This window comes from Spermophilus citellus (assembly GCF_964194105.1).
Source record: "Spermophilus citellus genome assembly, chromosome: 1".
Classification (NCBI taxonomy): Eukaryota; Metazoa; Chordata; class Mammalia; order Rodentia; family Sciuridae; genus Spermophilus; species Spermophilus citellus.
This window is the reverse complement of record NC_138182.1, coordinates 192,301,768-192,328,437: the sequence shown is the minus strand read 5'-3', so window position 1 is coordinate 192,328,437 and position 26,670 is coordinate 192,301,768. Positions and strand designations below refer to the sequence as shown.

General features: G+C 38.6%; 1 protein-coding gene across 2 annotated transcripts in view; it reads left to right on the top strand.

Moving 5' to 3' along the window:
• KDM3B (lysine demethylase 3B) overlaps window positions 1–26,670 on the top strand; it is a 78,646-nt gene that overhangs the window by 46,890 nt on the left and 5,086 nt on the right. For both annotated transcript variants that reach the window (XM_081309386.1, XM_081309385.1), the window contains 12 exons: window positions 7,012–7,119; window positions 9,180–9,307; window positions 10,386–10,665; window positions 11,940–12,196; window positions 16,664–16,930; window positions 17,834–18,005; window positions 18,415–18,505; window positions 18,650–18,780; window positions 20,036–20,155; window positions 22,453–22,592; window positions 24,304–24,480; window positions 26,431–26,565. In XM_081309386.1, coding sequence (XP_081165512.1) covers window positions 7,012–7,119; window positions 9,180–9,307; window positions 10,386–10,665; window positions 11,940–12,196; window positions 16,664–16,930; window positions 17,834–18,005; window positions 18,415–18,505; window positions 18,650–18,780; window positions 20,036–20,155; window positions 22,453–22,592; window positions 24,304–24,480; window positions 26,431–26,565 — 2,006 coding nt within the window. The remainder of the gene's footprint in view (window positions 1–7,011; window positions 7,120–9,179; window positions 9,308–10,385; window positions 10,666–11,939; window positions 12,197–16,663; window positions 16,931–17,833; window positions 18,006–18,414; window positions 18,506–18,649; window positions 18,781–20,035; window positions 20,156–22,452; window positions 22,593–24,303; window positions 24,481–26,430; window positions 26,566–26,670) is intronic.

Here is a 26,670-nt window from a genome sequence, read left to right as displayed (position 1 = left end):
GGGAGAATCGGTGGTTCCTGCAATTGTCCTAGCTTACTACCTAGGGCCATTTTCCAGCTGTAACCCTGGAAAGGGAACTAAAACAGAATCTGGCAACCTCACTACATTGAGACAGAGATCCGAGTCTGAGAAGAATAAGCGTAGAACTGAAGAGAAGGGAGCTGCAGAGAGAACATGAGAAATCTACAGAGGTCCCTTCAATTTTTTGTCATATACTGATCTGCACATGCATGAGATGAAACTCCTCAAGGCCCAAGAATGAACTTTTAGTAAACAACTCAGTAATTTGTAGACCTTACAATTTGTATTCCCATCAACCAGAGTTAAGGAGATACTTGGTAGAGTCCAAAAGAACAACACCTTAATACTGGACTTAATATAGCACCAGAATGAAAACTTCTCTGGACCTGCCATAGCAAAGTTTAAAACAAGCCTCAGAAGAATCAAACTGACATGCAAGTTACTTAACTACACTAGACTAAAGCCCAACATCTCTTTTTAAGAGATTACAATAAGGGCTGGGGATGTGGCTCAAGCGGTAGCGCGCTCGCCTGGCATGCGTGCGGCCCGGGTTCAATCCTCAGCACCACATACCAACAAAGATGTTGTGTCCGCCGAGAACTAAAAAATATTAAAAATTCTCTCTCTCTCTCTCTCTCTCTCTCTCTCTCTCTCTCTCTCTCCCCTCTCTCACTCTCTCTTTAAAAAAAAAAAAAAAAAGAGAGAGAGATTACAATAAAATCAGTGCCCAGAAACATAAAAGTCACAAATTCTTTATTTAGTTTTAATTATCAGATTTGTAAAACCTGGGCATAGTGGCTCGTGATTGTAATCCCAGCTATGGCAGGAGGATCACAAGTTTGGGACTAGTTGGACAACTTAGCTAGACCCTGTCTCAAATTTAAAAAAAAAAAAAATTAAAAGGATTTGGGTTGTAGCTCAATGGTAGAGTACCCCTGGGTTCAATTCCCAATATTGGTGGGGAAAATTCAAGTAATTCAAAAGAAGTCAAGAAAAATGAAACTAAAATGAACTATAACGAATAGAAAACAGCTTATAGGAAACCTACTTTAAATGTGAAGACACAGTTTAAAAGTAAAAAAGATGGAAAATTATATCCATGGCTAGCATGACTTTAAAGAAGTTAACTGAGTATCAGACAAGGTACACTTTAAAGCAAATAAATATTAGTAAGTATAATGTAGGTCATTTCGTAATAATAAAGGAAGAGCAAATAAATATTAGTAGGTATAATGTAGAAATCAGTTCATTGACAAGAAAATAACAGGGCTGGGGTTGGAGCTTGGTGAAATTAGACAACATACTCTAAATAACCTGTAGGTCAAAAAACAAATCACAAGAGAAATTAGAAAATGTTTGAAATGAATGAAAATAAGAACATCCACATTGTGGTATGCAGCTAATGCGGGGAATTTTATTACTAAACACCTATATTAGAAATGTCTCATTTGCCTAAAGAAACTAGAAAAAATGAAAATATGCAGTTTACCAGTATTAAGAATGAGATGATGAGGGCTAGGATTGTGGCTCAGTGGTAGAGTGCTCACATGCACAAGGCACCGGGTTCGATCCTCAGCACCACATAAATGTAAAATAAAGATATTGTATCCACCTAAAGCTTAAGAATAAATATTAAAAAAAAAAAGAATGAGATGACCTCACCACTGATCATTCAGACATTAGAAAGGATAATAAATAAAATTATGAACTTTATGTCAATAGACTTGATAAGAAATATAACAAATTCCATGAAAGATACAAACTATCTGAATTCTCTTAAGAAAAAATAGATTACCTGAATAACCTTATTTTAAGTAGTTGAGGCTACTCAACTGTATTTTAAGAAATTAAGGCTATTGGGGCTGGGGTTGTGGCTCAGTGGCAGAGAGCTTACCTAGCATGTGTGAGGCACTGGGTTCAATTCTCAGCACAGCGTATCAATAAATAAAAAATAAAAATAATAAAAGTCCATTGACAACTAAAAAAATATTTTAAAAAAAGGAAATTAAGGCTGAAAGTTCAAGATCAAGCTGGGCAACTTAGTGAGGCCCTGTGAAACTTAGTGAGACCCTATCTTTTTTTTTATATATATTTATTTTTTTTTAACTTTTTTTTAAAAATATTTATTTATTTATTAGTTATTGGCGGACACAACATCTTTGTTTGTATGTGGTGCTGAGGATCGAACCCGGGCCGCACGCATGCCAGGCGAGCGTGCTACCGCTTGAGCCACATCCCCAGCCCTTTTATATACATTTATTTCTTTTAGTTGTACACAATGCCTTTATTTTTATTCATTTATTTTTATGTGGTGCTGAGGATCGAACCCAGGGCCTCGCACACGCCAGGCAAGCGCTCTACTGCTGAGCCACAACCCCAGCCCCAAGACCCTATCTTAAAATAAAAAAGAGGTGGTGAATGTAGCTCAGTAATAAAACACCCCTGGGCTCAATCCCAAGAGAGAGAAAAGAAGAAATACATTACCTGAATAACCTTATTTTAAGAAGTTGAAGCTACTTAGGAGACTGAAACAGAAGGATTGCCAAGTTCAAGGCCAGCCTGAGCAACCTAGCAAGACCCTGTCTCAAAAATAAAAAGGGTCCCTAGGTTCAGTCCTAAGTAGTGAGTAAGGGAGGACAAATAAATTGAATTTGTAGTTTAAAAAAACTTCTAATGAAGCCAGGCATGGTGGCAGCATGCCTGTAATGCCAGCGTTGAGAGAGGCTGAGACAGGAGGATCACAAGTTCAAATACAGCTCCAGCAACAGTGAGGTGCTAAGCTAAACTCAATGAAACACCCTATCTCTAAATAAAATACAAAATAAGGCCGGGGATATGGCTCAGGGGTTGAGTGCCCCTGAGTTCAATCCCTGGTACCCACCCCCACCAAAAAAAAAAAAAACTTCCAATGAAGAAAACTTATGGCCCAGATGGTTTTACTGGTAAGTTATAACAAACATTTCAGAAGGAAAATACTATCGATTGTACTCACAGTCTTTCAGAAAATAGGAGAAAACACTAACTCATTTTATGATGTTAGCATTACAACACACTAATACCACAACCAGATGAAGATGTAACAAGCAAGGAAACTTAGAGCCCCCAATATCTCTCATGAGTATAGATTTAACAGTAAAAAATCAATCAATAGCAATTTATTATCAGTAAACACTAAACATAATTATTTCAAGAAATGCAGAAAAAAACATTTCTCAAGATTCTCAGCAAACAGCAGTGGTCATGGCCAAGTGGTTAACGTGATGGACTAGATTCTCAACAAATTAGGTCATGTATTCTCAAATGGTGAGAATTGGTTCTTTCAGGGGAAGGGGAATCTAAGAAGTTACAGGTTGACTAACCCTAATTCAATACCCTTGAGACAAAAATGTTTCCAATTTTAGATTTTTTAAAAAAACATTTTGTAGTGTTTACCATAGACCTTACAGATTGAACATTCCTAATCTGAAAATCTTGAATCTGAGAGCTGGGAATATGTGGTAGATCCTCACGTACTATGCATAAAGTCCTGGATTTGATTCCCAGCATTGAAAAAAAGAAAAAAAAACCTCTGAAAGTCCAAGAAATTTTGAGCACACATAAAGTTTCAGATAGGGTTGCTTAACATGTATGACAATGGTTCATGCCTGTCCAGAGGACCACAGTACATAAGCAGACATATAGTATGTGTGGTATTAAAGTCTTAGGATGGCAAGCACAGTTAAAAGAAAAAAAAAAAAAAGCTTAAAAATGTTCTTTGAAAGGATGATAAAGTTGGAAAAACACTCCAGTGTCAGTAGGAGCATCATACATAATTGGAAAGACTGGAAAGCAAGGATGTCCACTTTCAGAACTCCTAGTCATCATCATTGTGCTGGAATGATTAGTATAAAGAAATAAAAGACATAAGATTAGAAAGAAGTAAAATGATTAATCTCACATGGAATGATTATGCAGAAAATCCTAAGAAATTTATAGAAAAGTCAACCTACAGAAATCTGTTTATCTATCTTATTTCTAAGTGATGGCAGTCAACATTTAGAAATTGAAATTTAAAATCAGTATCACTTAGAATAGCATCAAAACATGAAGTTAGCTGAGCACTGTGGTGCACACCTGTAATCCCAGCGACTCAGGAAGCTGAAACTGGAGGATCCCAAGTTCAAAGCCAGATTCTGCAACTTAGCAAGACCCTGTCTCTAAATAAATTATAAAAAGGTCAGGGGATGTGGCTCAGTGGTTAAGCACCTCTGGGTTCAATCCCTGGTACAAAAAAAAACAACATGAAATGGGGCTGGGGTTGAGGCTGAGTGGTACAATGCTTGCCTGAGGCCAATCTCCAGCACCACAAAAAAAAAAAAAACCCTTAGGGATAAAAGTAGTATATTCATGTACAGATTGAATACAAAGATGTCAGTTCTTCTAAAATAATGTATAATTGAAAACAATTCAAAATCAAAAACCCAGTGGGTGTTTTTGTAGAAATTGATAAATTGATTCTAAAATTTATGTGATGAGAATGATATTGGCTAAATTATGTTGGGTGCATGTACAAATTATACACAATGAATCTCACCATTGTGTATAATTATAATGTACTAATAAAAAATATGGGGAAGAAATGACACATAATAAGTAAAGTTTAAGTGAAATGCCATAGGGCATGGAATGGTGGTCCACACCTTTAATCCCAGTGACTCGAGGCTGAAGCAGGAGAATCACAACTTCAAGGCCAGCCTGGGTAACTTGTGGGACCCTGCCTCAAAAAATAAAAAGGGTTGGGGATGTAGCTCAGTGGTAAAATGCCCGTGGGTTCAATCCCCAGTACTGCCTAAAATTGTATATGAAACGCAAAACCTAGAATAACCCAAACAAAAAAAGAAAAAATAGAGTTGAAGGATTGTCCTGTGCTTCATTCCAAGACTTGCCATAATGCTGTAAGTAATCATTATAAAAAATACTGTAAGTGGACTATAGTCCTAAATTTAAAGGTTAAGGTAAAGAAAGTATTTGTGTTCTTGAGTTAGACAAATATTTCTCAGGACATGAAAAGCAAAAAAAAAAAAAAAAATTAATATCAAATTTTAAAACTTGTTCTTCAGGGGCTGGGGCAGTAGCTCAGTAGTAGAGTGCTCACCTCGCATGCATGAGGCACTGGGTTCGATCCACAGCCCTACATAAAAATAAACAAAATAAAGGCATTCTGTCCATCTACAGCTAAATATATATATATTTATAAAAATATATATAAAAATATAAATATAAATATATATATATATATATATATATATATATATATATATAAAAGTTGACTTTTAAAAAAAATCTTGTTCTTCAGAAGACACTGTTAAGGAAATTAAATGAGAGACCACAGACTGGGAAAAAATATTTATCAATCATATTCACTAAAGAATTTTGTCTGTAATACCTACAGACCTCTCACAGCACAATAACAAGACAACCAAGTTTTAAAATGAGCAAAAGATCCAAAAAGGAAGATCAAGAGGGCTGGTGGTACTAGTGGTGTAGTGCTTGCCTAGCATGCACAAGACCCTGGATTCAATCCCTAGCGCCACAAAAAAAAAAAAAAAAAAAAATCAACCCCACAGTAGTAGCTCACACCTGCAAATTCCAGCTACTTAGAAGGCTGAGGCAGAGTATGATGAGTTCGAGGTCAACCTAGGCAATCATATGATCTAGCTTCACTCTCTTAGGTTGTTAACAAAAGAAATGAAAACATGGGGCTGGAGATGTGGCTCAAGTGGTAGCGCGCTCGCCTGGCATGCTTGCGGCCCGGGTTCGATCCTCAGCACCACATACAAAACAAAGATGTTGAATCTGCCGATAACTAAAAAAAAAAAAATATATTAAAATTCTCTCTTTCTCTCCTCTCTCACTCTCTCTTAAAAAAAAAATGAAAACATGCCTATACAAAGACTTGTACGTGCGTATCTATAACCACTTATCTCATTATAGCTTGGAAACAATTCAAAAGTCTACTAAATGATAAATAGATAAGGAAATTGTTATATATCCATACCTTAGTATACCACCCAAAAAGAATGAAGAGCTAAGGATATAGCTCAGTGGTAGAGTGCTTGCTCAGCATATACAAGACCCTGGGTTCAACTTCAAAAAAAAAAGAATTACTGGTACAAACAATACAGAAATACAGATGAATCTCAAAAGCGTATGCTGAGTAAAACCCAACACAAGTGACTACATCCTGTATGCTTCCATTCATATGAAATTCTAATAATATAAAACTTTAGTATTAAAAAGTAAATCAGTGAGGGGCTGAGGTTGTGGCTCAGTGACAGAGCACTTGCCTTGCACATGTGAGGCACTGGGTTCAATCCTCAGCACCACATTAAAAAAAAAATAAGCAAAACAAAGGTATTGTGTTTACCTATAACTAAAAAAAAAAAAAAAAAAGTGGATCATTGGCCAGGTACAGTGGCACACTCCTATAATCCCACTGGCTTGGGAGGCTGAGGCAGGAGGATTGGGAGTTCAAAGCCAGCCCCAGAAATTTAGCAAGACCTTAAACAACTTAGTGAGACCCTGTCTCTAAATAAAATACAAAATAGGGCTGAGGATGTGGCTCAGTGGCTTGAGTTCCCCTGAGTTCAATTCCCCATACCTGCGCCACCCCCCCAAAAAAATAAAAATGTGGGAAGGAAAATGGATCAGTAGTAGCTAAAATTCAACAATGAGTATTAGCTCAAGATATAGGATAAAAGTGTTCTGTATCATGATTGTAACAGAGTTTGTACAACTGAATGAATGTTTGTTGAAACTCATTAAGGTACCATTTTAAATTGTTGGTTTATTTTATATAAATTATATCAGAGTAAAGCAGGTGTTTTTAAAGTTAGCTGTTACCTTCTTTCACCATGAGAAAATTTACCTTTAAGTCTTTGAAGCTTTGTCTCACTAAGAGGGATCTATCTTGTGAGCCTGATAAAATAAATGAAATCATTTCTGTTTCAGAGACAGAGGAGATGGGTGATGAAGAGGTTTTCTCCTGGTTAAAGTGTGCAAAGGGACAGTCACATGAACCGGAGAATCTCATGCCCACACAGATCATCCCTGGCACAGGTAAGGAAATTTCTTTTCTTTTTATCTTTTTTTTTTTTTTTTTCCCTAACATGCATAAGGCCCTGGGTTCGAATACAAGCAATGGGGAAAAAAAAAAAAAGAGGTACATTGTTGGGTTTTGTTTTTGGTACCAGGCATTGAACCCTGGGACACTTAACCACTGAGCCACATCCCCAGCCCTTTTTATATTTTTTATAAAGACAGTGTCTTGCTGATTGCTGAGTCTCGCCTCAAACTTGGAATCCTCCTGCCTCTGCCTAGTGTTTTTTGCTTTTTTGGTGTTTGGGGGTTTTCTTTCTTTGTTTTTTGTGCTACTGAAGATTGAACCTAGGGGCACTTTACCACTGAGCTATACCCTACACCCCCCAGCCCTTTTTGATTTTTCATTTTGAGACAGGGTCTCCCTGAGTTGTCCAAGCAGGCCTTGAATTTGGATCCTCTTGGCTTAGCTTCCCTAGTAACTAGGATTACAGCTTATGCCCATTCCTGTCTGGAAAAAAAAAAAAAAGTGTTTTTAATTGAAATATTCGCATTCCATAAAATTTGGTGAAATGGTTTATCTTAGTTTGAGGGGTTTTGGTTGTTTTTTTATTTTATTTGTTTTTTAAGCCTAAACTGAACCTACTGGCACATACCATTAATCCCAACAACTCTGTAGGCTGAGGCAGGAGAATTGCAAGTTCAAGGCCAGACTTAGCAACTTAGAGAGAGCCTATCTCAAAATTTAAAAAAAGGGGGGCGGGGGACTGGGCATATAGCTCAGTTGGTAGAGTGCTTGCCTCTCATGCACAAGGCCCTGGGTTCAATCCCTAGCACCACAAAAAAAAAAAAAAAAAAAAAAAAAAAAAAGCTTCACCAGATTTCTCAGAATTTGAATCTTTAGATATATATGTAGTGCATGCAGCAACTGCATATTCTGTACTGTCTTTCTGGTCATAAGACATAGCTCATCGGGTTTCTAGATATCATTTCACATTCCTGTGGTTGGCTGGACTAGAATGAAAAAGCCAGTCCCTAGGGTTCCAGAAAGACCTCTGGTTTTAGGCTTATAATAATCCAGCTGAAGGTAATCAAACCCCTTGAACCCTTGAGGAAGGTGGCTAGCTTAATAGTAAGAACAAATGATGATGTTTATGTCACAATTGCAGTTTTCTGCAGTGATTCCTCCAGAAGTTCTATCCCCAGCTTTCACATTTCCATTAACATACATGTATTGGAGTTCTGACTTTGCCAAACCACTGCCCATCCACTCCTTTACTTAAGGAAGCTTTAGGGGGTATCTCCATTGTTTTCAATTCCTGGGTACAGTGGTAGGATGTCTGTTCCCTGCTGGTTTTAGCATGGTTATACATGTGCTTATGTAAAATTTACATTGATCAATTTTTTCTTCACCTTTTTTATTTTTATTTTTTAGGGGAGCTGAAGATTGAATTCAAGGGCACTCGACCACTAAGCCACACCTCCAGCCCTATTTTGTATTTTATTTAGAAACAAGGTCTCACTGAGTTGCTTAGTGCCTCAGCCTCCTGAGCCACTAAGATTACGGGCATGCACCACCATGTCAGGCTCTTCACCTTTTTTTAAAAGATAATTTGCAGGCTAGGGATGTAGCTCAGTTGGTATAGAGTGCTTGCCTTGCATGCACAAGGCCCTGGGTTTAATCCCCAGAACCACACAAAAATAATAATAATAATTTACAATAAAGTGTATAATTCAGAATGTTTGTACTCTAGATCATTAAGGATTATACCCCTCAAGATCTTCTGAAGGAAATCTTGTTAATTCTTAATAGAGGAGAGAGAGAGTGTGTGGCTCAGTGGTTAAGAATTTTTGGGCTATATATGTGAGTTGAAGTCTTAGTACTTCCTTTTACTAACTTTATGTACTTGAGCAAATGATCTAACTTCTTTTAGTTTCAATTGATCATCAAAAATTAAGGATAAATGCAGTTAACACATTGAAATGTGGTAAGGATCAAGGGAAATAATATAAAGAATGTTCTTAGCAAAATATGTCTCACATACAAGTGTTCCAATATTAATTATTATATTTTTTCCAAGCTCTTTACAATATTGGAGACATGGTACATGCTGCCCGGGGCAAGTGGGGAATTAAAGCAAACTGCCCTTGTATCAGTCGGCAAAACAAATCTGTGTTGAGACCTGCTGTCACCAATGGGATGTCACAGGTAAAGTGGTATGTGTGGTATAACTAAGTGAAATTTCAATTCTTATTGCCAGGAAATGCCCCATTTTCAACAGTGTTTTTCCAGGCCTTTACAAGGTTTCTGAGGAATTAGGGAATGGAGAAACCTTTGTAGAGCGCCCAAAAAATTTACTGAAGGGATTTTTAAGGTGTGGTTTCTTTTCATTCATCTTTAAACCAGTTCTTGGTTGATAAATTGCATGGAGAGTCTCTGTATCTTGTCAAGGTCTATACCTCAGGGTCTTTATGGGTGAAAACTACAGAAAAGGTTTTTAGGAATACTTGTGTTTTTTTTCAGTCCTGTCTGAGAAGGTACATGGTCCTATTAATGGGTTCATCTTAGGTACAGAGGACAGAAATTTGAAGAGTTGGATTGGTTCTACCCTCAAAGCAATCGTAATCCTCCAGAGAGGTAGTGATTTTTCTCACTGCCCTCTCAGAGATGGGCCATTCTGGTTTGATGGTGACTATTTTGAACAAGCAGTTGTTTTTTTAAAAAGAACCTGCAGTTTACTGTTTACAATTTGAAGTCTTTCTCGGAATACCATGTTTGTTTGAAAAGAGGCACAGGGATGGATGCTAAGAGATCTAGAGATATATTTTTAGCAAGGTTTATATATCAGAGCAAATAATTTGGAAAATTCAGTAATGTAATAGAGTGATAACATTTATTAAGCATTTATGTGTGCCAGAACTATGCTAAGCCCTTTCCATATGCTATCTCATTTAACCCCCAGAAGAACTTAATGAGTTTTAATCACCAATATGTCATTGGGGAAATTATTTCAGGCATGCTAAATCTTTATTTTAGATTATAAACTTTAAGTCTTATCACTGTATTTTCCACAGAACCTAGCACAGCTTCTAGTGCATAATATAACTCAATAAATATATGTCAAATTAAAAAATTGGTGAAATAACAGTTTATGGGACAGTTTCAAATTATTCTTCCAGACCTATTTATTGTCAGCAGCCATTACTAGTCATGTTTAATTTTCTCTACCTAAACCAACCACTTTAATAACACTTTTAACAAGTACTTTTAACTTTCCATGCTTTAGCTTCCCAGCATAAACCCTAGTGCCTCTTCTGGAAACGAAACTACCTTCTCAGGTGGAGGAGGAACTGCAACAGTCACAGCACCAGAGACTGACCATGTTTCCAAACCTGAGGGCACTGACATCAGATCTGAAGAGCCCCTGAAGGGAGACAGTTCAGCATCAAATAGCAATAGTGAGCTAAAAGCCATCAGGCCCCCATGCCCTGACACGGCTCCTCCCTCCTCTGCCCTGCATTGGTTGGCAGATTTAGCAACTCAGAAGGCTAAAGAAGAAACAAAAGGTGAGGTGAACACCTTTTGCCCTTCCTATGGGAGGAACCTGAAGGTTTTTCTGGGATTCTTCAGATTCACACATTACCATACACATTAATGAAACATGCGTCTTGCTTTTTCTGGCTAATCACACAAATGAGGGAATCTCTTTCAATTTCTTTCTAGAAATAGACCTTTTCTAAAGACATATAACCGGGCCCGCCTTCAGACCTCCCTAGTGAGAATTGATGCAAAGTTTTTTGTTGTTGTTTCCTGGGGTTTTTTTGTTTGTTTGTTTTTGTTGGTTTTTTTTTTTTAGTTGTCAATAGGCCTTTATTTTATTTATTTATATGTGGTGCTAAGAATCGAACCCAGTGCCTCACACATGCTAGGCAAGTGGTCTACCACTAAGCCACAACTCTAGCCCGAAGCAAAGTTTTAGCAAGCTTCCCAGAGGTTCTGTTTTTCAGCCAAAAACACCAATAATCTCCATTTTATATATATATATGTGTGTGTGTGTGTGTGTGTGTATGTATATATATGTATTTTAATAAATATAAATATATATTTTTTAGTTTTTAATGGACCTTTATTTTATTCCTTTATTTACATATGGTGATGAGAATCCAACCCAGTGCCTCACACGTATTAAGCAAGCACTCTGCCGCTGAGCCACAACCCCAGCCCCAACAATCGCCTTTTTTTTTTTTAAGTTGTAGATGGACACAGTATATTTATTCATTTGTTTTTATATGGTGCTGAGGATCAAACCCAGTGCCTCACACATGCGAGATAAGCACTCTACCACTGAGCCATAACCCCAGTCCAACAATCTCCATTTTTAACAGGGACTCCAGATGGTTCCAATACCCATGTTCTGGTGACCCACCTGAGTAGCTCGCTCACTCTCTCTCTCTCTCTTTTTTTTTGGGGGGGTATTGGTGGTTAAGTTTTGAAACCAGGGCCTCATGCATGCTGGGCAGTCACTTTACCATTGATTTATATCCCTGTCCCCTGGAAACCCACTTGAAAAACAGTTTTAGAAAATGAGGGTTAAGAGAAGTGGATGGAAACAAAAGTAATCCAAATCTGGAAAAGAAAGGAAGAAATAGGAGAGTTTCTCTTTGGCCCTGATATGTCCCATATTCATAGCTTGTCAGGTTTGGTCCCAACAAACCTTGCACAGTTTGTCAGGTAAAAGAGAGCATCTTTTGTCCCTTCCGCTTGGCTGATTTTTAGGAGTCAGTTGTCTGATGGGTATTTCTTGCTGTGCCTAAAGCTATTACTGGTTATGTCCTTACAGAAGCAGGGTCCCTGAGATCGGTGCTCAATAAAGAATCTCATTCACCCTTTGGGCTGGACTCTTTCAACTCTACTGCAAAGGTCTCTCCGTTGACTCCAAAGCTTTTTAACAGTCTGTTACTGGGTCCTACTGCCTCCAACAACAAAACTGAAGGCTCCAGCCTTCGAGACCTCCTTCACTCCGGACCCGGAAAACTTCCTCAAACCCCCTTGGATTCAGGCATACCCTTCCCCCCAGTCTTCTCTACATCCTCATCGGTAAGTGTCCTCCCTACAACTCTAGGCTTTGCTGCTTTTCTATGAAAGAACCATCAAAGATCTGATAATTAGGTTAGAGGTCATGTGGGTGATTTGTGTTCTCTATATTGTCAAGCTGACAACATATCTCTTTTAAGTTTTAGGGTGTTTGAGATCCGTTTAAGTAGTGAACCTTTTGTACCATGTTAGGAAGTTAGTAAAATTAAAACATTAAAATATTTTAGTCATCAGTGGAAAAGTCAATACATTGATCCATTTGATTTTCTTTCAGACTTTTTTTTGTGTGTGTGTGGTGCTGGCAACCAAACTCGGGTTCTTATGCATGCAAGGCAGGCACTCTAACAGCTGAGCTATATCCGCAGCCCCTCAGACATTAATTTTTTTTAACTTAGCCAGTACATTTATAATGTTACTATCTTGGATATCTTATAGATATCCTTAAACCTTTAACACATCTAAAACGAACTCTTGATCTTCTGCCAATATACTTAGACTTCTTTAGTATCCCTTTCTTGGTTAGTAGCATCTCTATCCTTTCAATTACTTGTCCCCAAAATCTTGGAATCATTTGGTACTTTCCTCTCATATATTTATTTTTGGTACTGGGGTTTTAACCCAGGGGCACTTAACCACTGAGCTACATCCCAAGTCCTTTTTATTTTATTTTTTTTATTTTGAGGCAGGGTCTTGTTAGGTTGCTTAAGGACTTGCTAGGTTGTTAGGCTGGCTTTGAATTTGCTAGTCTTCTGCCTCAGCCTCCTGAATTTCTGGGATTACTGGCAATGTGCACTATGCCCAGCTTCTCCTTGCTTATATTTCATATCAATCTATCAGTAAATCCCTTAATTTGATCAGAATATATTCAGAATTTACCTGTTTTTTTCCAGCTCCACCTTTCTTACTAACCTGAGCTGATATCCTCTCTTGCCTAAATTTTTTTTTAATATTTATTTATTTATTAGTTATTGGCGGACACAACATCTTTGTTTGTATGTGGTGCTGGAGGATCGAACCCGGGCCGCACGCATTCCAGGCGGGCACGCTACCACTTGAGCCACATCCCCAGCCCTTGCCTAAATTTTTGAAGTAAATTCCTCACCAGAATTCTGTGAGAAATAGATTCTGCCCGTTACTATCTATTTTCTTTTTTAAAATATTTATTTTTTAGTTGTAGTTGGACACAGTACCTTTATTTTATTTATTTTTACGTGGTGCTGAGGATTGAACCCAGGGCCTCACATGTGCTAAGAGAGCACTCTACTACTGAGCCACGACCCCAGCCCACAGTCTATTTTCAACACAGCAGCTAAAGTGGTCTTTTTAAAAATAAAATGTAAGTCAAATCATGTTCCCTCTGCCTAAAATCCTCCAAGAACTTCCTATTTCTCTTCATAAGCTAAACAGAGTCCTCAAAATGTACTAGAAATCTTTGACTCTTTCTAGGCCTCTTCTCACTTCTCTGACCTTACCCCTCTTTCCTTCTTGTTCATTCTGCTTCAGCCATACCTATCTGCTTGCTGTTTCTTGAACATAACCTGGCATGCTTCCTCTGCAGGGCCATTGCACTTGTTTTCTTCTTATTTTTTTTTTTACAATATATTTATTTTTTTTTATGTGATGCTAAAGATTGAACCCAGTACCTCATAAGTGCAAGGCAAGTGCTCTACTGCTGAGCCATAACCCAGCCCCTGCACTTGTTTTCTCCCCCAGAATTTTCCTCCTATGTAACCATTTGGCTGGCTTCATCATCAACTTCTTTTCTTCCCTCCTAAAATGTCACCCTCAGGAAACCTTTCTTTATACATCACTCTTTAAAAGTTTATCACAGTAGAGGTAGGGATGTAGCTCAGTGGTAGAGGGCTTGGCTAACATGTGAGGCCCTAGCACCACCAAAAAAAAAAAGTTTATCACATTAGGCACAGTGCACAGTGGTACATGTAGCTTGGTAGGCTGACAGGAAGATTGCACGTTTAGGGTCACCCTTAGCAACTTAGCGTAGCCTTAAGCAACTTAGTGAGATCCCATCTCAGAATTAAAAATTAAAAGGCAAAAGGCCTGGGAATATAGCTCGGTGGTAAATTGCCCCTGGGTTAAAAATACCCAGCACCAGGCTGGGCGAGGTGGCGCATACCTGTAATCCCAGCAGCTTGGGAGGCTGAGACAGAAGAATCGAGAATTCAAAGCCAGACTCAGCAACTGTGAGGCACTAAGCAACTCAGTGAGACCCTGTCTCTAAATAAAATACGAAAATAGGACTGGGGATGTGACTTGATGGTTGAGTACCCCTAAATTCAACCCCCAGTACCAAAAAAAAAAAAAATACCCAGCACTAAACCGCCCCCCGCCCGCCAAAAAAAGTTTATCACAGTCCCATACTCCACTCATAACTATGTTCTCTGCTTGTTTTCATACCACTAACTACCATCTTACTAGCTATGTTTTATTTATTGTCTGTCTTTTGCCTTTCCTAAAAGCACTTTTGATTGTTTTATTCACCAGTATATTCCTAGTTCCACAGTATTTGATCCATAGCCATGTTTAGTTAACATTGAATAAATGAATTCACAAGATATAAAAAGTTGAAAAATACAGAAGAGTTATAGTGATAAGGCCACCCATTTCCCTTTCTAGAGGTAACCTTTCTCTTCTTGAGTGTCATTTCAGAAATATTGTCATATATGCCGTCCCCCCCATTTACATAAATGTTCTACAACTTGCTTTTCTCTCTCTCACTTTATATGTCTTGCAGGTCATTTCAAACAAGTATATAAATATGTTTCTCATTCTATGTTATGATTAATGCCTGAAATTTGATGAACTGCAAGTGATTGAGCCTATACAATTGGGTTGCTTCTCTTCTGCAAAAGTAACTTAAAAAAAAAAGGAGGCTGGGGATATGGCTCAAGCGGTAACACGCTCGCCTGGCATGCGCAGGGCGCTGGGTTCGATCCTCAGCACCACATAAAAATAAAATAAAGATGTTGTATCCACCGAAAACTGAAAAATAAATATTAAAAAAATTCTCTCTCTCTTTCTCTCTAATTTAAAAAAAAAAAAATCAGTTACTCCTCCTAACCCCTGTTAGGGATTAGACCCAGTCCTTTTTTTTTTTTTTTTTTTTTTTTTTTTTTGAGTTATTTTATTTTTATGTGGTGCTGAGGATCCAACCCAGCGCCCCTCGCATTCCAGGCGAGCGCGGTATGGCTTGAGCCACATCCCCAGCTCACTGAACTATCTTTTTAAAAAAATTTTTTTAATATTTATTTTTTAGTTTTAGGTGGATACAATATCTTTATTTGATTTTTATGTGGTGCTGAGGATCTAACCAGTGCCTCACACATTCTAGGCGAGCACTCCACTACTTGAGCCACAACCCCAGCCCCTTTAAAATTTTTTTCATTTTAGACAGATCTCTCTAAGTTGCCCAGGCTATCCTCTTATCTTAAGATCCTCCTGCATTCGCCTCCTGAATCACTGGGATCACAGGCCTGGGCCATCATGCCTGGCAAAAATTACTCTATTTTATTTGTATTTGTTCATATTCTCAGTTTTTTTATTTTTAAATTTTTTTTTCTTTTCTTTTTTTTTTTAAGAGAGAGAGAGAGAATTTTAATATTTATTTTTTAGTTTTCGGTGGACACAACATCTTTGTTTGTATGTGGTGCTGAGGATCGAACCCGGGCCGCACGCATGCTAGGCAAGCGTGCTACCGCTTGAGCCACATCCCCAGCCCTAAAATTTTTTAAAAAATATTTTTTAGTTGTAGATGAACACAGTACCTTTATTTATTTATTTGTATGTGGTGCTGAGGATCGAACCCATTGCCTCACATGTGCAAGGCAAGTGCTGTAGTACTGAGCCACAACCACGGCCCCTTAATTTCACATTTTTTTCCAGAATATTATATGGTTACATGCCTTAGATAGAGATTATGATTAGTGATATTTCAGCAATAGGATTATCAATATTACAAAATTTACACCCCCTTTCATTCTGTGATGTTAGAAATGTCACTTTCATCTGTGGGCTTACGCTTTGCTATCAGCTGAGATAGATGAGAGATGCATGATAATTCTCTTCAGTTACTTAGGTGAAATATCTCCGCTGGCCAGAAAAAAATTTGGAACTCTCCCCCCCCCAAGTTAAATGATCTTTTTCAATCAGTTATATCATTTTGTGAACTCTGCAATCTACATACCATAGGTATTTCTTAGGTCTCAAGTCTCTTGAAGCAAAGGGTTCTTTTTATACTTTTTTTTCATAAATGCAAGATAAATATCAAAGATAAAGGAATTTAAGGTACTAAAAATATCAACTTTTTGTTCCTCCTCCAATTGTATAAGATATTCTGATAACTTTTGTGGAATTTAATCAGATAGGTAAGAACTTAGAAATGGCAACTGTGATATGGTTTTTTTTGAATGCTTTTCTTATGGCATCTCAGTCAAGCTTACCTGTGTCTGGCAGGGAGTAAAAAGTAAGGCCAGTCTACCCAACTTTCTTGACCACATCATTGCCTCAGTGGTAGAAAATAAGAAAACCTCAGATGCTTCAAAGCGGGCCTGCAACTTGACTGATACCCAAAAGGAAGTGAAGGAGATGGTGATGGGGTTAAATGTGCTAGACCCCCATACTTCACACTCCTGGCTCTGTGATGGAAGGCTTCTGTGTCTCCATGATCCCAGCAACAAAAACAATTGGAAGATTTTTCGAGAGTGTTGGAAGCAAGGCCAGGTAAGTAAAAATAAAGCTTCTGCCTGCCTGGCATAGCTATCAGGATAATTCTAGGCTTCTGTGGGAGATCTTTTGCCAGAGAGATTTAGACATAATAAGTGTATTGTTGATTTTCCTTGGTCCTTTTAAGTATCTTAGATTTTTAAAATGAAAGAATTTCTAAAGGAAAAAGTACAATCAAGTATCATTTTATTTCTAAGCTGTACAACTCTGTGTTCTTAAAAGGGCAGCTGAAATTACTGTAAGGTGTTAAACTGGAACTGACAATACCTCAGGAGGAGAATCCTTAAATGTGTTATTAGGGTGAAGGAATGGGTAGAAAAGGGTAGTACTTTTCTAGGTCTGTGTTTGAAGGTGTCCCATAAACTGATGCAATAACAATTGTGATTTTTATACTTTAGCAGCTGCTTAAGGAAGGAAGAGATTATGGATTTATCTAGGTAGTTTTTCACTTACCATTTGAGGAAGTGTTGAATTTGTTTGCTTACCTCAAAATAGTGGTAGATACCAGAGCAACAGAAGTATTTCTGTGGCATGCCTCCCAGAGTAAGAATCCAATAGAATAATGAAGTAGAAGCAGTTTCCATTCACTTTAGCTGAAGTGTTAAAATCCATAAATCTGGGCTGGGATTGTGGCTCAGTGGTAGAGGGCTTGCCTAACAGGTGCGAGGCCCTGGGTTCAATCCTCAGCACCACATAAAAATAAATAAATAAAATAAAGGTACTGTGTCCAACTACAACTAAAAAATAAATATTTTTTAAAAATCCATAAATCTTAAAAGTGTAAAAGAACAATAGTTTTGTGGAGAAGAGCTCTCCCTAGGAAACCCTCCTGTTCAGTCCTTTAGCCATGGAATTAACAGTATTTCCTAAATGGCCCTGATTATATTTTTGTTTCCACAGCCAGTACTGGTTTCAGGAGTACATAAAAAGCTCAAGTCTGAACTCTGGAAGCCAGAAGCCTTTAGCCAGGAATTTGGAGACCAGGATGTGGATTTGGTGAACTGCAGGAACTGTGCTATAATTTCTGATGTGAAAGTTCGGGATTTCTGGGATGGCTTTGAGATAATATGCAGTAAGTAGCATTGATATCTAGTTGACTAATGGCAGAGTGGGAAGCATCTATATTCCAGCTCTTTCCCTGCAATAACAGATCATATCCTCTTGGTGGAAGGAACTTTCTGTCTGGTGCTAAACATTTAGCTTGCATGGCAATCCTATGGCTTCCCAAAATAGTCCAGGCTTTAGCCTGTAAAACCATAGGGAATGTGGAACATTTTTACTCAGAGGAAACCAGATATAATCTTATAAAATGGAGAAACATGGCAAGTGGGTAGGAAAACAAAGCCCACCTAATCTAGTCCATTATGTGGGCTAGGTTTATAAATCTGAAATAAGAACTTTTATCTCATACATAGTCACTGGAAAAATTTGGGGAGTAACCAACCCCACAGATGTTTGTGAGAATACTGTCTCTCTTCTAGAACGACTAAGATCAGAAGATGGGCAGCCAATGGTGCTCAAACTCAAGGACTGGCCTCCTGGGGAAGATTTTCGGGACATGATGCCAACAAGGTTAGTTGATGTCTGGGCCATCTTCTGAGATTTGTGCCTGGCCAAAGCCATCACAGAATAATTACATAATCCCAGAGAAGTGAATTTTGCCTCTTTGCTTTCTTGCCCTATAATAGCTAAGTTTTCTATCCTACTGTTTTGTAGGTTTGAAGATCTGATGGAGAACCTTCCTCTGCCGGAATATACCAAACGAGATGGCAGGCTCAATCTGGCCTCTAGGCTACCCAGCTACTTTGTAAGGCCTGATCTGGGACCCAAGATGTACAACGCCTATGGTATGAGGGAGAGGCCAGAATTGCCCCTTTGGGGGATTGCTCATTTCACTTACAGAAGATCTTTGGTCAGGGTCATGAGTAAAGGTGATTGAGGGCAAGTGACAGGTACTACAGAAGTTAAGGTATCCAGGATGGTTTTTAATATGTTTGCTTTGTCAAACTGATTTGTGTAAAATGTATGTGGGCCTAGTCTATAAGCTATATGTTCCCAGGAATTAGATCATTTCCTCTCAAAAATTGTACTCAAGGAGACATATTCTTAGTTTTGATAAGGCTCTGAGGTTGTGGCACAGCGGTAGAGCGTTCACCTAGCATGTGCGAGGCCCTGGGTTCGATCCTCAGCACCACATAAAAATAAATAAAGAAAAACAAAGCTACAACTAAAAGAAATAAATATTTAAAAAAAAAAAACTTGGGGCTGGGGATGTGGCTCAAGCGGTAGCGCGCTCGCCTGGCATGCGTGCGACCCGGGTTCAATCCTCAGCACCACATACCAACAAAGATGTTGTGTCCGCCGAGAACTAAAAAATAAATATTAAAAAAAAAAAAAAAAATTCTCTCTCTTTCTCTCTCTCTCTCTCTCTCTCTCTCTCTCTCTCTCTCTCTCTCTCTCCCCTCTCTCACTCTCTCTTTAAAAAAAAAAAAAAAAAACTTGATAAAATAGCAGCAAAAAAGGCTGAATACCAAGGGCTGGAGATGTGACTCATTGTTAGTGTGTGTGCCTAGCATGAGCCAACAAGGTAATGAGCATGAGCTCGCTAACATTAGCAAGGCCCTGGGTCCAATCCCAAAGCTGCAAAATGAAAAAACAGATACCATGCCACCTGTCTATTACTTTGTTAAGTATAGAAATAAACTAAATCGCTGTGTAAGTTGAGCTAATGCCCATACCTCTTTTGCTTTTAAAGGAGGGACCATTTTCAGGGAGTGGATTAATTCTATGGTAGTATCACTCATGCTAGAAATTAATCTTAGACAGTATAAGAGAGATGAGAAGAATGATTTTTTTTGTTTGTTTGCTTGCTTGCTTATGGTGCTGGGTATCAAATCCAGGGAATCATGCTTGCTAGAAAAGTATTCTATCACTGAACTACACCCCTAGCCCCTGGGATTTCTTGATAAATGGAACAGACATACTTCATTCTCCAGTGGTACTCATTTGAGAATGTCCTTGAGTATATTTTCAGTTTTAGGCTCTCTGTGGATTCTTCAGAATATTTCCCCTTCACCTTGCATATTTTCCTTAACTCTTTAGGCTTGATAACTGCAGAAGATAGAAGAGTTGGCACAACAAATCTTCACTTAGATGTGTCTGATGCCGTTAATGTGATGGTGTATGTTGGGATCCCCATCGGGGAGGGTGCTCATGATGAAGGTATGTTTTCTAGAAAAACTGCTTTAGGTGATGAGACTTGGCCTCCGGGTAGAACTGAGTGTTTTCCTCCTTAGTCAGGAACAGTGGCTTTTTTTTTCTTTCTTTCTTTCTTTCTTTCTTTCTTTCTTTCTTTCTTTCTTTCTCTTTATTTCCCCAGTGACTTTTTCTTAAGTTTCTACCAGGCCTGATATGTAGTAGGTGCCTAGTGAATGTTGCTAGAGAAAGAGAAGTTCTAGCAGAGAAGAGTGCTACTTGTGTATCTTTGACCAAGGGGTAGCTTCACATGAGGAATGAAGAAAGGACAAACCCATCTACTTGGCCCATCCGCCAGATCAGCTCTGGAGTGACAGATGTTAAAGCAGGGGTCACCTGAAGCATAAGGACTTAGGGATATAGCTTAGTTGGTAGAGTGCTTGCCTTGCATGCACAAAATCCTGGATTCAATCCCCAGCATCACAAAAAAAAAAGAAGAAAAAAGTGAAGCATAAAAGTGATATTTTGCTGTAATTGCCCTCTTTTGCAATATTTTATGCTGCCTAAATGTTTATCTCAAGACAACTGAAAAGGGTGTGATCTCCATTATATTTAAGGGCCAGTTGGGTAGGACATCTTGGAGATCAGCTCAAATCTCAGTGTTAAAATTAATGTGTGTGCCTGGGCATGGTGGCTCATGCCTGTAATCCCAGTGGCTCTAGAGGCTGAGGCAGGAGAATTCCAAGTTCAAGACCAGCCTCAGCAACTTAGTGAGTCCCGGTCTCAAATAAAAAATAAAAGGGGTGGTGGTGGTGGTGGTGATGTGACTCAATGGTTAAACACCATTGGGTTCAATCCTTGGCCAAAAAATAAAATAAAATAAAATAAATGAGTTCCTTGTGGAAGTTTCAGAAAAATGAGAACAGTTTTGAAAAATAACTTGAAATGTCAAGGTTTAGGAATAATCAGTATTATTACTTTGGCATTTCTTATTCTGTTGTTGGATTTGATGCTACACACCTGTAGGCCTTTCCATTATGTTGTGGTTTCTTGTGGATTTTATAATAGACAGGTATTAGAAGCCAACCTTCTTAATTTGCCATAGAAGCTTTATGCTTTGTGGACTTAAATCAGCAAAATCCTAGAGTTTCAAGTGGTCTTGCAAAAATATATAGAATCCCCCTACTTTCAGTAGGAAATAACCCACAAGTTAAACATAAGAAATAGCTATTCATTTTGAGCAAAAAACATTTTTTAAAGAAACTACCACAGGGGCTGGGGAGATAGCTCAGTGGTAGAGCACTTGCTTAGCATATGCAAGTCCCTAGGTTCAATCCCCAGCACCAGAAAAAATAAAAATAAACAAAAAATGTCTATAATTTTTTTTTTTCTTTTTGGTGCTGGGGATTGAACCCAGGCCTTGTGCATGTGAGGCAGGCACTCTACCAACTGAGCTACATCCCCAGCCCTACAAATATTTTTTTAAAAAGAAACTACCACAGGCTGGGTATGTCACTCAGCTGGAGAACGTTTACCTAGTGTACATGAGGCTCTGAGTATGATTCCCCAGGACTGCAGAAGAAGACACTAGATTACCAAAAATATTGAGTCTCTGTTAAGTAAAGAAGGTTTAGAGTTATTTTTCCCTGTGTGTAGGGAGCTTAGACCAATACAAATTTTGCTATTTCTTTTTGGTGGAGGAAGGGGATACTGGGGATTAAGCCCAGGGGTGCTTTACCACTGGGCTACATTCCAAGTCCAATCTCTCTTTCTGTTTTTGGTGCTGGGGATTGAACCCAGGGGCACTTTACCACTGAACTACATTCCCAGTCCTTTTTTTTGTTGTTGTTTGTTTGTTTTGGTACCAGGGATTTGACCCAGGGGTGCTTAAACACTGAACCACATCCCTACCCTTTCTTTGTATTTTCTTTAGAGACAGGGTCTCACTTTAAGTTGCTTACCTCGCTAAATTGCTGAGGCTGGCTTTGAACTTTCGATCCTCCTGCCTCAGCCTCCCAAGCTATTGGGATTATAGGCATTGTACAGGCATGTGCCACTGTGTCCAATTTAATTTTTTATTTTTGAGATAGTGTTTTGCTAAATTGCTGAGACTGGCCTTAAACTTGAGATCCTCCTGAGTCGACCTTCAGAGTCACTGGAATTATAGGCATGGCCACTGTGCCCAGCTCATGAGTTTTGATTCTTTGCTATATAACTCCAGAGAGATAGAGAAAAGACCAAACTTGTTTGATTTGGACATTGTATTTCACTCAGAAATACTGAAATGACTAGTTACATTGAAATTGTCATTTTGCTCGTTTCAGAGGTACTCAAGACAATTGATGAGGGGGATGCTGATGAGGTGACGAAGCAAAGGATCCATGATGGAAAAGAGAAGCCAGGCGCTTTATGGCACATCTATGCAGCCAAGGATGCAGAGAAGATCCGGGAGTTGCTTCGAAAGGTATGCCTCTTAGTGAAATGTGCTCCCAACTCTCAAATTAAGAGTCTAGAGGGGCTGCGGATATAACTCAGTTGGTAGAGTGCTTGCCTTGCATGCAAAGGCCCTGGGTTTGATCCCCAGCACCAAAAAAACAAATAAACTAAAAAGAGTGTAGAGACTGAGACAACCTGTCCAAGATTTTTCATGTGGAGTCCCTAGGTATTAAAGACCTAGTGGCCATGTACGTCTTATCAGAATACCCAGAAAATCTGAGTCAGACTTCGAGCATATTGAATAGAGTAAACCAGAAACTTTGGGCTTTGCCAGAAACACTAATGTAGCAAGTTGGATTTATCTTGTTACTGATTTTTATGTATGACAGCACAATGATGCACATCTGAAATCCCAGCTATTTGGGAGGCTGAGACAGGAGAATGGCAAGTACAAGGCCAGGCTGGGCAATTTAGCCAGATCTTGTCTCAAAAAAAAGGGAAGGAAGAAAGAATGAATGAATGAGGGTGGTGATAAAGCACAGCACTAGAGTATTGTTTAGTGTGCACAAGGCCCTGAGTTCAATTCCTGGTGTCAACAACAACAACAAAAAATGTACTTACAGTAGTTTCCCCTTATCCAAAGGGAAAACATTCAAAGACCCTCACTTGAAACCACAAATAGTACCAGACCCTTTATATATTTTCGTTTTTGCCTATACATACATACATATGATAAAGTTTAATTTACAAACAAGGCACAGTAAGAGATTAACAATAACTCATCATAAAATAAAACAGTATAACAACGTACTATATTTAATTTTTTAATTTTGAGATAGGCTGTCTCTAAGTTACTAAGGCTGGCCAGTAACTTGGGATCCTCCAGCCTTGGCTTCTCAGGTAGCTGGGATTATAGGCATGTAACACCACACCTGGCATCTAATTGTACTTTACCTTTTCACTTTATGGCTTCTCTGCCATATCAGAATTGCAGCATCACTGCTTTTGAACTTTGGGTGATTATTAGGTAAAATAAATAAAATAAGGGTATGTGAACACAAGCATGGTGATACTGTGATAGATAGTTCCTTTGAAAACAGAGAGCTAGTGGGTGATTAATGGGCAGTAGTATAGACAGCCAACATTCATACTCTGGACAAAGTGATGATTCATGTTCAAGGTGGCATGGAGCTGTGGATTGCATCACACAGTACTCATAACAGCACACTATTTAAAACTTATGAATTATTTCTGGATTGATTGGTACTAGGACTTAGATTCAGGGGCACTTGACTACCAGCCCTGTTTTATTTTGTTTAGAGACAGGTTCTCACTGACTTGCTTAGGACCTTACTTTTGCTGAGACTGGCTTTGAACTTGAGGTCCTCCTGCCTCAGCTTCCAGAGCCACTGGGATTACAGGTGTACACCACTGTACCCAGCTATTTCTGGAATTTTTCATTTAATATTTTTAGACCATGACTGATTGTGGATAGCTGGAATCACAGAAAATAAAACTATGACTAAGTGACTGATTTTTAAAGAGAGAGAGAAGAGACAGAGAATTTTTTTAATATTTTTCAGTTTTTGGTGGCCATAACATCTTTATTTTATTTTTATGTGGTACTGAACCCAGCCCCCCACGCATGCCAGGCGAGCGCGTTACCTCTTGAGCCACATCCCCAGCCCCAATAAGTGACTATTAATCTTTCTATTTTTGCATTTTGATCATGGCTTCAGGTTGGAGAAGAACAAGGCCAAGAGAATCCCCCCGATCATGACCCAATTCATGACCAAAGTTGGTACCTGGACCAGACTCTCCGTAAGCGTCTCTATGAGGAATATGGTGTGCAAGGCTGGGCCATTGTGCAGTTCCTGGGTGATGCTGTCTTCATACCTGCAGGAGCCCCACACCAGGTATTTTCTAAATTGGGGTTGGGCTCTACAGCTCCATGGGCTTCTTTATGTCTGCTTCTCTTTCTAATCTGGCAAGAGAGATAAATGGCAGAATTCAACTGATTGCTTCACCATACCACCATATTTTGCTTTTTAATTTTCTTCCTTATAATTTTATTTATTTTCATAGGTATGTGAACATAAGCACGATGATACTGTGATAGTTCCTCTGATAACAGAGAGCTAGTGGGTGATTAATGGGCAGTAGTATAGACAGCCAACATTCATTCTTTCTTTCAAAAGGACTGAATTTTGGAAGTAAGATTAGAAAATATATGGTCCTCTTGTGTCCAAAGATATGTATGCAATTGGCTTGATCAGTATTTTTATGCCTGTTGATGTTAGTTAATTTGCATCCTTAGGTATTAATTTTTGAAAGCATATGCCCACAAAAAGATTTGTATGCCTGTACTCACAGAAGTTTTATTCAGAGTTGTCAAAATTGGAAATTACTCTAATATTCATCAGTAGGTAAATGTATAATCCAGTTGTAGTTTATCAATATGGTAAAATGCCACCCAGGAGTGTACAGGAACAGATTACAACAGATCTGTTCCATTATATTGGTCACAGACTAATCTTATTATTTATGAGAGTACTACACACACAAAGGTATGAAGGCTGTGACTACCAGAAGGTTAGGATTATTTTAGAGGTTGACTGCTACAGGTTTTTTTAAGAGGCAAATACCTAGTGGGTAGTAGGGAATGCAATATAGGGTGTCTGGAGTAGGGCAGATAAGTGAGGCTTGGAAGAAAGGTCGCTGTTAGATTATGATGAGAAATTTGACTTTATGTGGCAGAAATAAAACCAGCATTGTTGCCAGGCACAGTGGTGCATGCCTGGTAATCCCAGCTACTCAGGAGGTTAAGGCAAAAGGATTGAAAGTTTTAAGCCAGCCTGAGAAACTTAGCTAGATCCTGTCTCAAAATAAATAACTCAAAAAATAAAGGACTGGGGATGTAGCTTAGTGGTTCAGCACTTGCCTCACATTTGTGAGGCCCTGGATTCTATTCCCCAGTATTGCGGGGAGAGGTTAAGACTTGCATTGTCCAAAATCAATTGTAAAGGAACTCATCTGCAACAATGAGATTGCAGATAATGTGGGATTAATCTCTTTCAAAAGGACTTAATTTTGGAAGTAAGATTAGAAAATATATTGTCCTCTTGTGTCCAAAGATGTATGCAATTGGCTTGATTAGTATTTTTATGCCTGTTGATGATAGTTAATTTGCAAATTGTATTGTCAACACACTTTTTAATCTGCTCTGAGCAGCTCATAAATAAGATTCCTTGTAATTTTAAGTCTTATTTCAAAATTTTCTGACTTTTTCTCCCCCTGACCCCTCCACAGTGCTGGGGATTAAACCCAGGGCCGCACACATACTATGCAGGCTCTCTACTACTGAACTGAGTCTCTAGCCCCTTTGTTTTAAAATTTTTGTTTTGGGAAGTAGGGGGTCAAACCAAGAGGTTCTTTACCCATAAGGTATATCCCCAGACCTTTTATTTTTTTATTTTGAGACAGGCTCTTGTTAAGTTGCCCACACTGGTCTTGAGTATCTGTAATTACAGACATGTACCACCATCGTACCCAGCAAACATTTTTATTTATAATTTATATGTTTGCACTTACAATGTCTCTGTATTTTTATTATAAAAATGAAGAACTAGATGTGGTGGTCCCAGCTGCTCAGGAGGCTGGGGTCAGAGGGTCACTTGAGCCCAGGAGTTCAAGGCAAGCCTGAGCATCGTAAGAGTCTCCAAAAAAGAAAAGGAAAAAAAAAAAAAAGGCAGGGAATGGATATATTATGTGGATGTTTTGTTATCATAGACATTTTCCATGAGTTATTGATATCTAATGTCTGATGTTTTACCTCTGTACTCCCCCACCCCTATCACTGCCCCCAGGTTCACAATCTATACAGTTGCATAAAAGTAGCAGAAGACTTTGTATCTCCAGAACACGTGAAGCACTGTTTCCGCCTGACTCAGGAATTCAGGCATCTCTCCAACACTCATACAAATCATGAGGATAAACTGCAGGTAAATAACTTCTCCTTCACCTCACACTGTCATTTCAACACACGCTCACATACTTACACAGAGGGTATTCTTTAGTTGTCTGATAGGAGGAAGAATGACACAGGG